General features: G+C 43.2%; 1 protein-coding gene across 3 annotated transcripts in view; it reads right to left on the reverse strand.

Moving 5' to 3' along the window:
• Positions 1-15546, reverse strand: part of IPO8 (importin 8) — a 73303-nt gene extending 57757 nt beyond the window's left edge. Inside the window, exons 1-4 of one of the 3 annotated variants that reach the window (XM_025209051.1) lie at positions 15465-15546; positions 9440-9633; positions 8200-8418; positions 2398-2479 (exon numbers count right to left, since the gene is read on the reverse strand). In XM_025209051.1, the coding sequence (XP_025064836.1) occupies positions 2398-2479; positions 8200-8271 (154 nt within the window). In that variant the 5' untranslated portion in view covers positions 8272-8418; positions 9440-9633; positions 15465-15546. The remainder of the gene's footprint in view (positions 1-2397; positions 2480-8199; positions 8419-9439; positions 9634-15464) is intronic. The other 2 variants (XM_025209052.1, XM_025209053.1) reach the window with 2 other exon arrangements.

A 15546-nucleotide genomic window follows, 5' to 3' on the forward strand; every position in this document is an offset into this window, starting at 1 on the left:
GGCGGCTCATCCAGGGAGTACATGGAGGGGCGGAGGGGAGTGCACCCTTGAATTTGTATGCGGGGCTCACTTGAGGCTTGGGGCCAGGGGCTGCACTGGCCTCTTCCCAGCGGGGTGGAGCTAGGCTTGTGGCAGGCGGGGGTATGGTGGGCTCAGCTGTGCAGGGCGGGGGGTCATAGCCCCCAAGTTCCTCCCTAGCACTGCCCCTGCTTGGGACACTCCACTCTGCTGCCTTTCCCTCAGGAGCCCCGCACTAGCCACAAGTCCTCTGCTCATTCTGTAGTGCAGGGCTCTCAAGGGAAAGGCAGCAGAGCGGAGTGGCCCAAGCAGGGGCAGTGCTGGGAGGGAGGATGGGGGGGCTACAGCCACCCCAAAATTCCCTGTAGCCTCCACATAGCCACTGCTCCCAGCACCACTACCACTTCCCACCCTGGACAGCTGAGCCCACCCCACATCCTGGCCTGACCCAGCTCCCTCGCTTCGAAGAGGCCAGCACCGCCCTGGCCCCAAGCCCACAAAGGACAGCCTGCGCTCGCCCCATGCATCCCTCTCCCCTCACAGACTTACCTGATCTCCAAGCTGCCCGGCTGCATTCCTGGCCATGGTGGCTGCACACAGCATTTATTGGTGACAATATTGGTTATACCGGCCAAAAAAAGCCGATGGTCAATAATGTTCATTTTCCGTTTATTGGTGCCACCCCAACATGCAACTGATAATCTCTAGTACTTATTTGCATGCAGTACAAACCAACTCAGTTCCAAATTCAATTGGGCAAAGCCCAATAGTCAAGTTCCAAAATTCGACTGAGCAGAACTCGATCATCAAGTCTATGTGACTTTATCATTGGGCAAGTATGCTCCCTCCCAAATCCATAAGTCTGGGGCTTTGGATATACCCCAAATCCAGGCAGGCATCCTACGTGCAAGCCCCAGGCCTGAAGGCCTTGGGGTTCACATGCCCCCCTGGCTCACTTGATCTTAGGCACCACAAGGCTCGTGATTCAGCATACAGTTCTTTGGGCTGGGCCCCAGCAGAGTCAACAGCATTTCAAGCCATGGTGGCTCCACAGCTCAGCACTGCCCAGTGTGTGTGTGTACTCCAGATACCTCCCACGAAGGATCCATGTGCTAATTAGCTCCTACTCATGACTTGAACTGGGTGTGGTCATGAGTCCTATGATCCTCCAAAAAATGATATGCAGAGGTGTAGAGGAACCTGGTTCAGCTCCATCTCATGGAGGATGGGGCCACACTAATCACATGTGGCAGGCTGAGAAAGGAGGCAACAGAGGGATTCTGGGGGAACTGTTTGCAGCCCTGTTTGGTGACATTTGCTAGGCACTTAAGGCCATATAGGTCACGTGTTTTATTGTCATATTTGGTGTTGGCTGCATTTAATCAACTTCACAGTTGCCTTCCATTGATGAACACATGCTGCTTTTGGCAGCAATTTAACAATAGACAATGTATTTAATGAGGTTTTCTTGTATTTGAATGTAAGACAAGGAGCTTTTCCCTCCATAACCTCATCTTGTATTTTTGCAAATGCGGTAGTTTTGTTCTGAATGAACAGAGAGGTTACTTTATTAAAATGACCTTATGGATCCCAGATTAAGTATATCCCTTTACCCTAGCATGGTCCCAACAATGGCATTCACAGTTGGATTATCTATGATAATATACAGGCCAGCATGACGAACAGCATATGTCAGCATGCCCCCATGCCCTCAGGGGATTAACAGGATCTGTGAAAAAAAACCCTCCAATGTTTCTATGGGGAATACTGTTCCATATAATAGAAGCAGAGCCATGAATTGGGGAGGGGGAAAAAAAACGAATCAATTTCTTCTTGGAAAAGTGAAATACTTGCTGTATCAGTTAAAGGCTCATGGTAGCTAGCTACTGTGGAAATTAGTTCAAATGTTCTACAAACAGATGATTTCTGGCCTGATCCTGTAAAAAAATTAACTGGATACCTTTTACAAGAGAATTTCTCTCTCAGAAAAGTTCAAATAGTGATACAGTCATTCAAATGAGATTACATGATTTTCACATGCCCCTTCATTTCAGCTCCATCTGTTTTCTTAAGAAATCTGAACACCTCACTCAACTTTAGCCACGAAAGACAAGACAACTGACCTTTTCTAAAGTCAATGCATATTAATTCAATAGGAAAGCTAAACCCTTACCTGACCCTTACTGTCAAGCATGCTGTGGCCAGATACGACTCCTGTGCAGAAAAATGAGTCACCAAAACATTAAGGCTCCTTCACTGACCTGCTTCATTTCATTGGCCAGAACAGAGTCACAAATATGACAGTAGGCCACTACTCCATTATAGAATGTTATCTGACTTTATATACTCAAAGAAAACATAATGAAAATGGTAGCTCACCTGCCTGACGTACTGGGAATTCAACCTGATCCGAAACTATGATTTGCAGTAGGCTTGGAGCAAAATTGATGATCTTGTAGGACTGAAATTTACACAAAAAATGTAGTTATCAAATAATTCAAAAGATTATACTGCCAAATAATGAGTAAGAGTATTAGAATTACTCATTTTTAAAAACATTATAACAGTGTTCTGTAGCTCTCCCTACAGAGGTTGAAACAAAGCTCTCTTTGGTTGGATCTACCCAGACCAGCACCCAAATAATTATTTTAAGACTGAGCATATATTGCATGTAGGTAGGGTTACATGTGGGTGGGGACTGAGTAAAGTGACAAACATTTCTTTAGACTTCGATTTATAGCATTTCTTCATTAGCTCAAAAAAATTGTTACAGCACTCAATTTTAATGAGAATCAGCCAGTCATATACACCTACATTAAAAGCCAATCATGCATACACTTTAGTTATATGCAATACAATTTTCTATTGGACTGAATTCATAATACAAGACAGAAGTTAAAATCTGGAAAACCTAATGTAGTAGCCAGACACAATCCAGAGTAGACAGGTTACAATTTAAAACCATAAGTTTTCTTGTGCATCATCAGTACAGCTGAAGAATTCTGAAGAGGAAACAATGCTCAGTGAACTGAGCAAAGAATGACAGACTTAACAGATGTGGAACTCTGATAGTATTATATTGCCACTGTTCAATGTGGGTCCTCCACGGTGAGGAGTTGTGGACTCAGCATGGTGCAGTGACTACTAAGCCTTGGTAATATCTGTCATTACCGGTCAGAAGCCATCTTTTACTGCTCAGCTCCAAGCAACTGATGTTCCGACACAGCTATTTCCCAGAGGCTAGATGGCAGCAGCTTTCATCATTTCACCTCTTTAGAATTTATTTTAGAAATTTTTTCATCCAGCTTTGTGTGGCAAATCTGGAAGTTTTGTCATGGTTTTCAGAGTTGAAAGGTAAGCATTTTAACTAAAGATCTAACAATGTAAATACGGTGCATCTTTCCTTGGAGTCCATTACATAGAAACAAAAAAGATTCCTACTGCAGGTTTAATTCATAGTTGTCACTGCAACACCTTTCCCAAATCATTTAAAGCTCCCTGGCCCTCAGTTTAACTCAGCTTTGTGCTTAGAGACTTAGTTAATGCCTGTAAAGTAACGTGATATCTCAAAAGTTGCTGTGTCATTGCAAATTACTCTCCTCAACTCCTGCTTTATAGATTTAATAATCAGTTAGCCTCACAAGAAAATAAGCTGTATTTATAAAACACAGCACAGAAATGCCAGGTTATCTGTTGATTTTTTGAAAAAGAAGTTTGTGTAAGCTAACTGGCTGTAATAAAATTGTAATATGTTGGATATGAAATCCATCCTTTAATCTTTAGAAATGTTTCATGACCTTTTCACCAGGAAAAAGCTTTTATAACAGTGAAGAGGGAAAAAAGGAGTCCTAAAGAATTAACAGAATGTAATAATATAATTATAGTATAATTATTTAGTTCCTGAAATAGTCATACCAATCCACTATCTAATTTGGACATAACAATAATAGTAGAGTCTACTCCCCTTCATATGTGCAAATAAGCTACAGTGGTATAAAACTGTGTATGTAATAGACACATCTACACTATAAAATTTTATTACGGTATTTGTCTGACTACAAGACAACCCTGAATTTAAGACGATCCCCCAATAATTAGATTCCATACATGGAAAATTAATACATTTATTCTAATTGTCCATGTATGGAATCTAATTATTGGAGGATTGTCTTAAATTCATCCCTCCCACTATTGCAGGCAGTGGGGAGAGAGGTGATGGGAGAGTAGTAATGGGGCAGGCAGTGAAGGGACAGACAGTGGAGGAGGCAGAAAGGGGCATGTGGTAAAGCAGGAGGTGGGGGGCAGTACGGGACAGGCAGTAGGGGGTGGGGGGTAGGACAGGCAGTGGGGAGCAGTAAGGGGGCAGGCAGTGGGTGGAGCAGTGGGGGACAAGCAATTGAGGGGCATGTGGTAGAGGGCAGACAGTAAGAGAGGCAGGCAGCTTGTCTCCCACCCCACTTATCCCACTATTGTGCCTGCCCCTCTCCCCCACCACACACACAGCCTTAGGCCCTCAGATGCCCCTTCCCACAGCTTCCCCTCTCCATGCTGCTTCTGCCACCCACAGCCTTGGGTCCACATCACCCCACCCAATTCCCCCCCTGCCCCACCTTCTCCCTCCCTGCTCTTACTTCTGCTCCATGCCAGAAAACTCCATCCCCACGGCAGTCTGGGGCATGGAGCATGACTCCAGCCTGGCCGTGTAGCAGTGGCATGGGGCTTGCACTGCTGCTACGCATCCAGGCTGGAGCAGGTGCTTTGTGCTCCAGGTCACAGCAAGGACAGAGTCTGCCAGTGTAAATAAAAGGTAAGGAATGTGGCAGAGGGGAAAAAGTGGTGGGGGGAGAGGGGGTGGTGAGACTGGGGGCTGCAGGAAAGCAGTCTGGGGCATGTAGAAGCAACAGGGGGCAGGCAGCTGCTGTTGCTCTGGCTCCAGCTCCAACCTTAGGTTGGGGCTGGAGCTGCAGCAGCTGCCTGCCCCTTGCCGGCTCACTCTATTCTAAGGCAAGGGGCACACCATTTTTTTAAACTTCTAGTTTCCTCTAATTCATCTCATAATTTACTTTGTGAGTTTTCAATCCAAGTACCATTTCATCACCAAAAACATGGTCACTGGATACATCAACAGGGTTTTCCCCATCTATTTTAGAAATTGGATGCTGAACTATTGTGTATTTTCAGAACTACAAATACCATAGCAGCAAAACAAGAATAGTGAGGAGTTAGAAATAGTCAAACAAAAAAGCTGGCAGGTACTGCAGGTGTTCAGTAAACTGCTACAAAGAGAATTGGTGTTTTCTGTACCCATGAAATAAAAGCTGAGTCACGAGATCTGATCATAATGCAAACCAAGGATGATCAGCAACAACTGATCAAATGCACAGTCACTATTCTAGAATCACGTGCCAAGATTACCACCATCTTTCTTGCCTTTGGGAGGGCAGGGTGCCTGATGTTCTTAAGTCTGCGATAGTCCAAACCCTACTCAAGAAACCAGTACTTAATGCCAACTCCCCAGACAGTTATCAGCCTGTTTTCAACCATTTTGGGGAAGGTCACTGAATGACAGCTCTAAGTGAACCTGATTCCCCTCAGATTTCTGGACTCATGTCAATTTGGCCTTCGCCTTGGGTACAGTGAAACGCTGCACTGGTAGTCCTGGTCAGTGTTCTTTGATTGGAGATCAACAGGGAAAATTGTACTCTGCTAATCTTATTAGATCTTTCAACAGCCTTTGATACAAGTGACCATGAGGTTCTGATAAAACATGTACATGACCTGGTGGGTATTCACAGGATCACTCTAAATTGGTTCCACTCTTTCCTAGCAGAGAGGTCCCACAGGGTAGTGATGGACATGTGCTCATCATCCCCTTCAGACCTGGCCTGTGGGGCCTCCCAGGGCTCCATCCTGCTCAACTTGGATATGAGGCTGTTGGGCGAGACTGGCCCCTAACTTTAGATCTGCATACCTGTACACTGATGACACCAGGCTGTATCTCCTCTGACCCAAGCTCCATGTTGCCCAACCCTGAACATCTTCCAAAAGTACTGTAAGTCCTTCTTATTTGGGCAGGTGCTTAGCAAACAAAGCTAGACAGTAATATTGCTTGGGGGCAGGAAGGGCTAATTCTGTTTTTATTTTGATCTATTTGCTTTCTAAGTTGTTTCTTTCTCTTGTGTTTTCCTGCTTCTTACGTTTTGTTCTCTTATTGTAAGTCACCCTGAGCCTAGGTTGAAAAGGGCAGCATATAAATGTAATAGCTTAAATTCTGGTAACTATTTACTCAATTTCAAGACAAGGTCTCCCTCCACATTTAACACAGGGGAGGGAGGGGCTGTCTTAGAACTGTATATGATGGCAAGGTGGGGGGCAAGTGGCTGCCCAAATAATGAACGAAGCCACAGCTGCTGTCTGCCACCCTGCTCCCTCCACACAGCCTCGCTCCCCCACCTTCCCCTTTCCCAAACCCCACCATTACTCTTGATCTGCACCAGTAGGTTGCCTGCACACTGCAGCCTGGGACACTGAGCATGGCCTGAGCCTGGCCCCGTAGCAACAGCACACAGTCCGCATGGCTGCTATGGGGGCTGGACTGGGCTGGGGCCATGCTCAGTGCACCAAGCTAGAACAGGGATAGAGTTGCCAGAGCAGAACAAGGGTAAAGGGGTAGAGCAAGAAGAGGATGGAAGGGAGAGGGAGGGGATCAGAGGGTACAGAAAGAGGGGCAGGAGGGGGAGCAGAGCCATTTGTGAAACAGGGCCTGAGGCTGCAGGTGGGGCAGGCACAAGCATGGAACAAGCTGTTTGACCTCCCTACACTACCTTCCCCCTCACTGCCTGCTCCCCTGCAGCAGTGGAGGGGAGGGATGAATTAAAGATGACTCTCCAATAATTAGATTTTATACATGGAAAATTACAACAAACTTACAATCTTCCACATGTACATTCTAATAATTGGGGGGGGTCATCTTCAATTCAGGGTCGTCTTAGATTTAAGTAAATCTGGGATATTTCAGCAGTGGAGAAGCAGGTGACTGTTATACTCTGGAAGCAATAGCTCCATCAAACTGATCATCCACTGACTAATAACAGTATGATGGCAAATCTAAAGGGGACGGTCATTAAGCTGCATGGGACTATGGCTCTCAGCAACATGTAGAAAACAATGATTTTTCAGATAGTACCCATCATATATCCCGATTCTGATCCTCACACTTGACCTTAATCTGAGTATATAAGCAGGAAAAGATAGTTTTCGCTGGTTACACCAGCATCACTAGTTCCCTCGTTTACTGACATCAACACAGGATGACCAGGAATGGTGAATGATTTAAAAACCTACAAAGAGGAAAATATTTCCTCACATCAGCACATTCATAAAGGTGCAGTTGCCATGCTAGAACCTGCTTTCTGCTTCCGTGGCTCATGAAGCCATACAGCAGCCAGCTTCCATTTAGCAGATCAAAGAAACAGAGATGTCTCATGGTTAGGATGAGCCAAATATCCTTATTGTTATTGCTAAATGTGGGGTTTATACATTTGTTAACCAAAAGGAGAACACTTGCTGGCAGGATAGAGGTAGAAGGGAGAGTGGTAAGAGTCTACTGAATGGAAAGAGTTTGAACAACAGATATAAAAAGGCATTTCAAAGAGCGCACTGAGGCACTGTATCGGTAAGGAAGACTTTTAGGGTATAGTTTGACAGAGTGCCATTTATCAGGAAATAGCCTGCTTTAGTTGAACAATTCTGGGAATAAACTGCATTTGACTTGTATATGAATCTTAAATGAAAGATTTTCTAAATTTGGCAAAAATGCACTAAAATGAAGAGGTTCCCTGGTTTTATAAGAAAAAAAAGGTTAAAAGAAGAAAGATTTTCACAAAATAAATCTTTATTGAGCAGTAATAAAAATTCCAAACACATCCTAAAACCATATAAAAAGATAGTTCAAATGCTCCTGCATAAGCCACAGCTCAATGCAGATATACTCTTTGCAATTCTCATTTTCTAGTGCAGTGGAGCAGTGGGGAGATGGCAGCACTATACGATAATGACTTGGCAAAAAAAGACACTGGGGCATACACAACGCTAAGCACCAGAAAACCCAAATGATATATACAGAGCAATTGCTGCTGGGGTGTTAAATCTTTGGTCACTTTGCTTCAAAGTACTCTGTACCATCCATGTTTGCTGGTGCAGGAGCCGTAGGCCTTGGTGTACTTCTTGGTCCTTCTGCCTTTCCTCCAGCATGCATCCCTCCACTCTTAGAGTCTCAGGCCATGGAGTTCTTAACAAGATCAGAAACAAGACCTCCCTTGTCCCTCTCCCTCCTGATTGAGGACCATCTGTCAGCAAGTATGAAGAGGAGTGTCTATCAAGGAAACCCCACCAAGGACTCTGATAAACAACAAAATAGATAGATGTTATTAAATTTACAGGTCAGACAAGAAGAAAAGAAAGTAATAAAAATCTCTTAGATTTCCCTGTAAAAAATATTGAAAGGTTCAGAGCCAGTCAGCAGCTCCCTAGCACAGCACATAGATGGCAACACTTTTCAAATGCTCTTGCAATATAGGGTGGTGGGTCAGGGTAGCAAACAGAGGTATCATTTCGTAAACACAGTGAAACTTATTACAAGATGTGGCAATTCACAGGACAAAAAGCTGGCTGACTGCAGTTCATGATGGAAGCAAAAGCCCAGAGAAGTCTACTACTCAGAGATGAATATGACATGGGCAAATATCCTGCCAGCCCCTCTACAATCACAATTCTTGTGCAAAAGTAGGGTGGGTGGAAGGTGTCCTACAATGGCAGAAGAAACAAGGCAGCCTTTCCTAGAAAAGTGTGCCCAGAGCTTGATTGTGCTAGGGAACAAGAGTGGCGTACCCATTCCAAGACAAACTTAAAATGTAAGCAGGGGAGGGTGGTGACTAACATCCAGTTTTGTATACCAATTACAGCCAACTCCTCAGAGCTAGTAAACAAGACGGCATATATTGCAAGTAGTTTGGTTTTCCAGTCGAATGTTTTGTTTGTTTTTTTAATGTTTGCATTATTTAATAATAACCTTTAAATCCAATTACCACTTACTTGGGTTATTTACAAAGTCTTATTTTAAACTTTCCACATATTTTAAATGAACGATCAGTTATTGATTTCACTGCATTTCTTCTTCTACTTTCTATGTTTTGATTTTTGTTACTCAGAAATGTTAACCGACTTTCCTTCTAAATGAATGCATACAGAAATGTTACTAATAGTAATCTCTCATTTCTAGCCAGCAATTATAGGTATGCTGTTAAAATAAGCCAGATAGTTTAGATGGGACATTCTTCATTCCCTGCTGCACACACAAAGAAAATAAGATGGCTTAGGGCCCATGGACAAAATACAAAAAAGCATATATAAACATACTTACCTGGGTTTTCCTTCCTCCTCTGTCCCTGGGCTCATTTGGTCTAAAGGAATCCCCAGCTATTTCATCCAAGTCCACCTCTGATCAATAGCTTTGTCACCAATAGGTAGTTCTGAGCATCCTTGGTCTGGGTATCATGAGATATCTATTGTCACTGGTGGTGTGGTCATGAGGTAGCTGCCCAGCTTCACTTGGCACTGACAGATGTAAAAAGAAGTCCCAAATTTCTGTCCATCTCTTATCTGCTTTTTAGTAACTCTGCCATAGTTCCTTCCTTTTACCCAGGATTGTTCCTCATCCTTGTCACCGCCAAGTTTTTGCATCTCCTTTGCAACATCGGATCAAACATCTTGATTCCTGCAGGAATCTTTTACCCAAGCTTGCACTCCCAAATGGCCAAGGAAATATATCATGTGAGAGGAAAAGGCATGATGGCCAGTGGAAATGGAAGCCAAACTTAAATGGCTTAATGTATTTAAGTTAGTAGTCTCCATCCCAGAGTCTAGGAAGAACTGGCACAGACTGCAAGTCCTGTATTTTTAATGTTTCATTAAGAGGTTAAATGACATTTTTGCATCCAGGGACCAATAAGAATTTCTGCTACAGGTTGTGCAGGCTTTTCAATTGAAAACAAATGATGATAAGGACGAGGGTTCATTTGTTTATCACAGAATGACTGTGTGCAACCAATGTAGTACAGCCATAAAAAAGGTATTTCTGGTAAAGCAAGGGAAATATTAATGGCATTGCAAAAATCTATTGGTGATATGGAATGCTGCACACTAGTATAACCAGAATTGTTCAAGACAGGTGCAAATAAGGACTACTAGGATGATCAGGAGAACAGATGGCTATTTTATGAGAGGAGATTAAGAGTTGAGGCCAAAGAGAATTAAGGCAAAGAAGGGATATGATGGTTTTCTATAAACATCTACCAGAGAGGAAAGCAGCTATTTAAGCTAAAGGACACTGCTGGCAAAAGAACAAATAAGTGTAAATTGACTGTGAATATATTTAGGTTGGAAATTAGAAGAGGGCTTCTAGCCATCTCAAGTGAGCTTTGGGAACAGCCTTTGAAGGGGAATAATGGGGATAAAAACTGAACCAGTTTTAAGGTGAAGTTTGATCATCTTATGAATGATGGAGACAGGCTTTGATGACCCCAGACATCCTATCTAGTTCTGTGTTCCTATGAAATACATTTTCAGCCATTGCTTAACCATAACCCTGTTACAGATTAGGTTGAGCTAAAAGAAAAGGGTGCTTGCAGATGTGAAAAACAAAAACAGTGCTTTACTTTAAACTCGGTGCATTCCCATGCTAAGCCCTGTGCACACCCAGAAGAGGTAGAACATTACTTCAACGTGGCTCACCCAACATCTGTAAAGCCCAGGCACTTTAATGGGGCCTTTTGGGTGCTTTTATCTAATAGCTGACTGAAACCGCTTCAACTAAAAGTGCCAAAAAGCCCGCTGAAATGCCTAATCTTTACAGACACTGCAGAGCTGGGCTGAAGTAACACACTGCTTCTTCTGGTAAAGCATGGGGTTTTTGGTTTGTTTTTGTTTGGGGGGGGGGGGGGGGAGGGGGGAAGTGTTGTTTTGGTTTTTAACATCTGCAAAGCAACCACTCTCTCCAATCTCTCAGTCCAGATCCTCAAAAGGAAATTTACAAAACACTTCCCAGAGACGAGCTTATGAACTCCACTTCATTAACCTCCTGGATACTAAAAATAATGGACTAAGTGTGGACATTGGATTTATGACACATTGTAACCTGACATCTGACTCCCCAGGTATCTCTCCACTATTCATCCCCATTATTCATCCCCCTTCTCTCTCTCTCTCTCCTCCCCCCCCCCCCCCCCCCCTTCTCTCACCCACTGACTCCTCAATCTACATTTTCACTAACTACCTGTCTTGTATGCATACCAGCCCAGCCTCTGGCTTCTTTACTTTTCATTCCATCCAGGAAGAGCACACACCAACTGCTGAAACTACCTTAGCCTGACGACGGGTGTTTGAACCCAAAAGCTTGCTTAATAGTTGGTCTAATAAAAGAGATCAGATTCACCCAAAGAACCTTATCTGCTAGCAGCCAAAGAGGCACTTTCAAATATTCTGGGGAAGAGAGGGCGGGGCAATCTTCCATTGATAATAGGCAGCAAAACTCAAACATAACTTAAACTTTTATATTAATATAAACTGTACTTATTTTAATAGAAAAGTTTTATTAGTTAGTTTTAGTTTTAATATAAACTGTACTCAAAACTCAAAATTGTGACCAGAACAGTCCCATCTTTAGCTATGGTAAGGGTCTGTGCTTCAGAGGAAACAAATACCTCCCCTAAAAATTTCTTCTTGCTTCTGAAGGAAACCAGCAGGAGAAGCCAAGCATCATGGAATTAACCACACACCTTCCATACAGAGAAACAATCACCTCTCAATCCTAACCATGGAGATAACAAACATTTGAGTCCACAAGTTATATGGACAGGCTCAAAACTGAATGCAAATTCACGCTGTCAAATGTGCCAATACATGCTATAATGATACAACTGATCTTTGCCAACAAGCAGTATATCACAAATAGATATTTTCTTGGTACAAAAACTGGTACATGGGTCTAGCAATAAATAAATGAAGCAGTATCTGAATTCTGAGATCTACAGGTAGGTAGATACATGTCAGAATAGTCACTGAATTTACTAAAGTAAGACCTACAGCTTTGAAGCCTGGCTTCAGAAGTTAGCTTTGAAATGCTACAGAAGTCCAAAGGTCCATTACTGTCAAGCTGATCGTCTTTGGTATTCACTCTCCACACTTTACTGCTGTTCAAGCCTTTTTGGGATTAGTGTCAAGGGACTAGTGTCAAAACTAATGCTATTTACATTAGCTTATCCAAGAGAAATCCATGCCCATCAGAAGCTCGTATACATAATTCTAACTCACTTCTGTAACAAGAAACCTACAAAAATATTGGGGCTTTTTCTACTAAATTCCACAATCTCTATTAAAGCAGAAAAAGATTGTAAGCTCCCCTCAAAAATCCATGTTTACAAAGTACTGTTAATAAGCACTTTTGAAAATCTGAGACTGAAACCAGGACCCCGAGTCAGAACTGTATTATAGCAACTTGCACTGGTGAAATCTTTCACTCGATGATCTCAAAAATCTTGAAAAAATCCTGAACTCATGGAAGAGGTTATATCTAGTTGGTCTAATAAAGGATATTTGCAAAAAAAGTCTTTATTTGCAAGATTTTGGGCGCACACACTCTTCTTCAGGCATAGGAGAATGCAAAGATGGTAACATTTCTCTTAGGTGGAAATAAAAATTCATATTTCACAGGAGAGCTGTAGTAATAATCTCTGGGTTGGAAAAGTTCATTTTGTGCCAATTAGGCTCAGATACGTTAGAGAAGTCTATTTACCTCAAATCTGTCTTGATGGCAAGCAGGTTGTTGAATTACATTTCCTTCTGGTTATGTTGTTTCATATTTCATAGGAGGATGGGTGATGGAAGGCTCTCCTGGGCAAGGAATTTCTCTTGTGTTGAGACAGCTTCAGAACATGCCAATTTAGCTCGAAAACAAAAGGCAGGAGGCAAGGGTGCCAATTTTCAGGTTTCCAGCTGTTGAATTTTGCTTCTTTCTTGTAAAATTATGAAGTTTACATTTAAAAAAAAGGCTAATTTGAATATGAAATATGAAACAACATAACCAGAAGGAAACATAACTCAACATCCTGCCTGCCATCAGACAACTTTGTTGTTCATCAGTCTTTGAAAAATTGACTGATCTAACTTTTATCTGAGCATAATTGGCACAAAATGAACTTTTCCAACCAGGAGATCTTACAACACCTTCAGCTCTCCTGTGAAATATGAATTTTCATTTCCACCTAGGAGAAATGTTACAATCTTTGTAATCTCCTATGCCTGAAGAAGGGTGCGTATGCCTGAAAGCTTGCAAATAAGGACTTTTTTTTTTGCAAAAAAAATCCCCTTAAAATTTCCTGTAAGCTTTGTGACCTATACATGCAATAGGTCAATGGCCGAGTCAGGAACAGGATCCAGGAATCCCAAGAGTTACTTGTTTTGTTTTAATACTGCCAAACATAGTTGGTTATTGTTGTTTTGGTTCCTGTATGCTGGGCTGCTGGCACTGATTTTTGATAAGGATAAAAGCATTTATTGATTCATTTATTTCTACAGGACTTTAAAAAAAAACCCAAAAGACTTGGGATGTATAAAAAAGGAGGAATAAAGAAGGTGGGTAGCAATACCTAGTTTGATGTAACCACTTCCAAGAACAGTCCAAATCTCCAATTCAAACAACAGCTAACAGAACTTGCCAGTTGCTAAAGTGAGTTATATTTAACTAATTCAAGAAACGTTTTTCTAATTACATGTTTGGATAATGAGGGCAAATGCCAAAACTAGCTTTGATTCCTGCTAGCCAAGCCTTATCAGGCTGAAATGATCAATAAGTCCCCAAAGGCAGCTTTTTAAAACACAAATTCAAAACCGAAATCATTCTCCAATAGGAGCTACCACATGGCCTATTCAAATACTGATCATGAGGAGAAAAAAGAAACAAAAAAATGTCAATATTAAGGCTGCAGGTATAGTTTTAACTGGATGTCCTTGTGCCATTACCAAACGTCGTAATAGCATGATCACTACACTAATCATACCAAATTATTTGTGAAACACCAAACAGTTCCCCCAAACTTCACATACACAGATAGTATAACCACCTGCTATGTGTGTTTAAAATGAATCCATGAGAACCATTTCCATACAAGCCCACTGTTAATGAGGCAAAGGCCTGGGTGTTATATAGCATCGTAAGCTGCACTTTACAGTGTAGTGAAATACTATATATTGCTTGTTGCATGGAAAATATTTTAAGTGTGTGAATGCATCTACTATAATGCACTTGTACAGGGACAAATTAAAGGTATGACCTTTACTGACTGGAGTGTTCAATCCTACAAAATCTGTTAAGAGAATTATGGCACTAAACCTGGTACTGCAGGAGTGGGGAGGAGGCAGCTTCCGAAACAGACCTAGTTGCAGAATCAACACCTTAACTTTCCACCACTGCATGGGAACATTTTGTCACAGCAACTCATTTCACTGGATTTCTCTTAGTTGTGCAGATTTTCCTACTGAATGGAAGGGTTATGTGGACAGGGCACTATCACAGTCACAGTCTTACAGGTGCTGAGGGGCAATCTAATTCTCCCCCCAGCCAGTCTCCCCACCTGGCATGTCAGGGACTCAGCCAGTGCTGCAGCACAGCAGGGTGCTTTGAGATCCTTTCACAGCTGCCATGGGATGCCACGCCACGTTAACACAATTCACACAAAAAAATCCAGAGATTTCAAACAGGAGTCCACAGGGTTAAAATCACTCTGACCAGTGGTGGTCCTTCCGAGTGCTTTGCAACTCAAAAAAAATTGCTCCATTCTTTATCTCCTGCCTAGCTAAAAAAAAAAAAAAAAGGGTGCGCCAAGAACTGGTGCTCTCCAAAGGTTGTCTCAACTCTAACAAGGGGCACCCGACAGCCTCAAGAGGCACCACCAGAGACTGGAAGCAACAGAATGACCCCGAGATGACAAGGCTGCAAAGCACTGAACCCACTTGGGTGCTTTCCCACCGCCCGCTCTGATCAAAAACGGGAGACGCTGATGCCATGTGCTGAGCTCCCCAACATCAAGGCTGCAACGGCTTCAGAGCTTGGTCACAGGGGCCACTGCCAGCCCAGTGAGGCAGTCAGGTGCTTGCCACGCCAGGTACCCCCTGGACCTCCACGAGAGCCCCAAGCAGCAGATGAGGGGGGTAGCTGCCCCCCAAGCCCCTCCTCCTGGCTGCATGGTGAGCAATGGGGGGGCCACAGCAGGAAGACCCACATGGGGTGGGGTGGGGCAGACCAGGGGAGACCCCCCCGCAACCTCTAGGCAGTGCAGGCAATGGGCAGCTCCAGCCCCCCCTACCCTGGCGGGGGGGGCCCCCCACAACACCTGATTGAGCTCATTCTCGGCCGCGATGCGCAGCTTGGGGTCGATGGTGCCCTTCAGCGCCTGGATGATCCTGTTAGGGTCC

Source organism: Alligator sinensis, unplaced genomic scaffold (assembly GCF_000455745.1).
Source record: "Alligator sinensis unplaced genomic scaffold, ASM45574v1 scaffold659_1, whole genome shotgun sequence".
In the NCBI taxonomy this organism is placed as follows: Eukaryota; Metazoa; Chordata; order Crocodylia; family Alligatoridae; genus Alligator; species Alligator sinensis.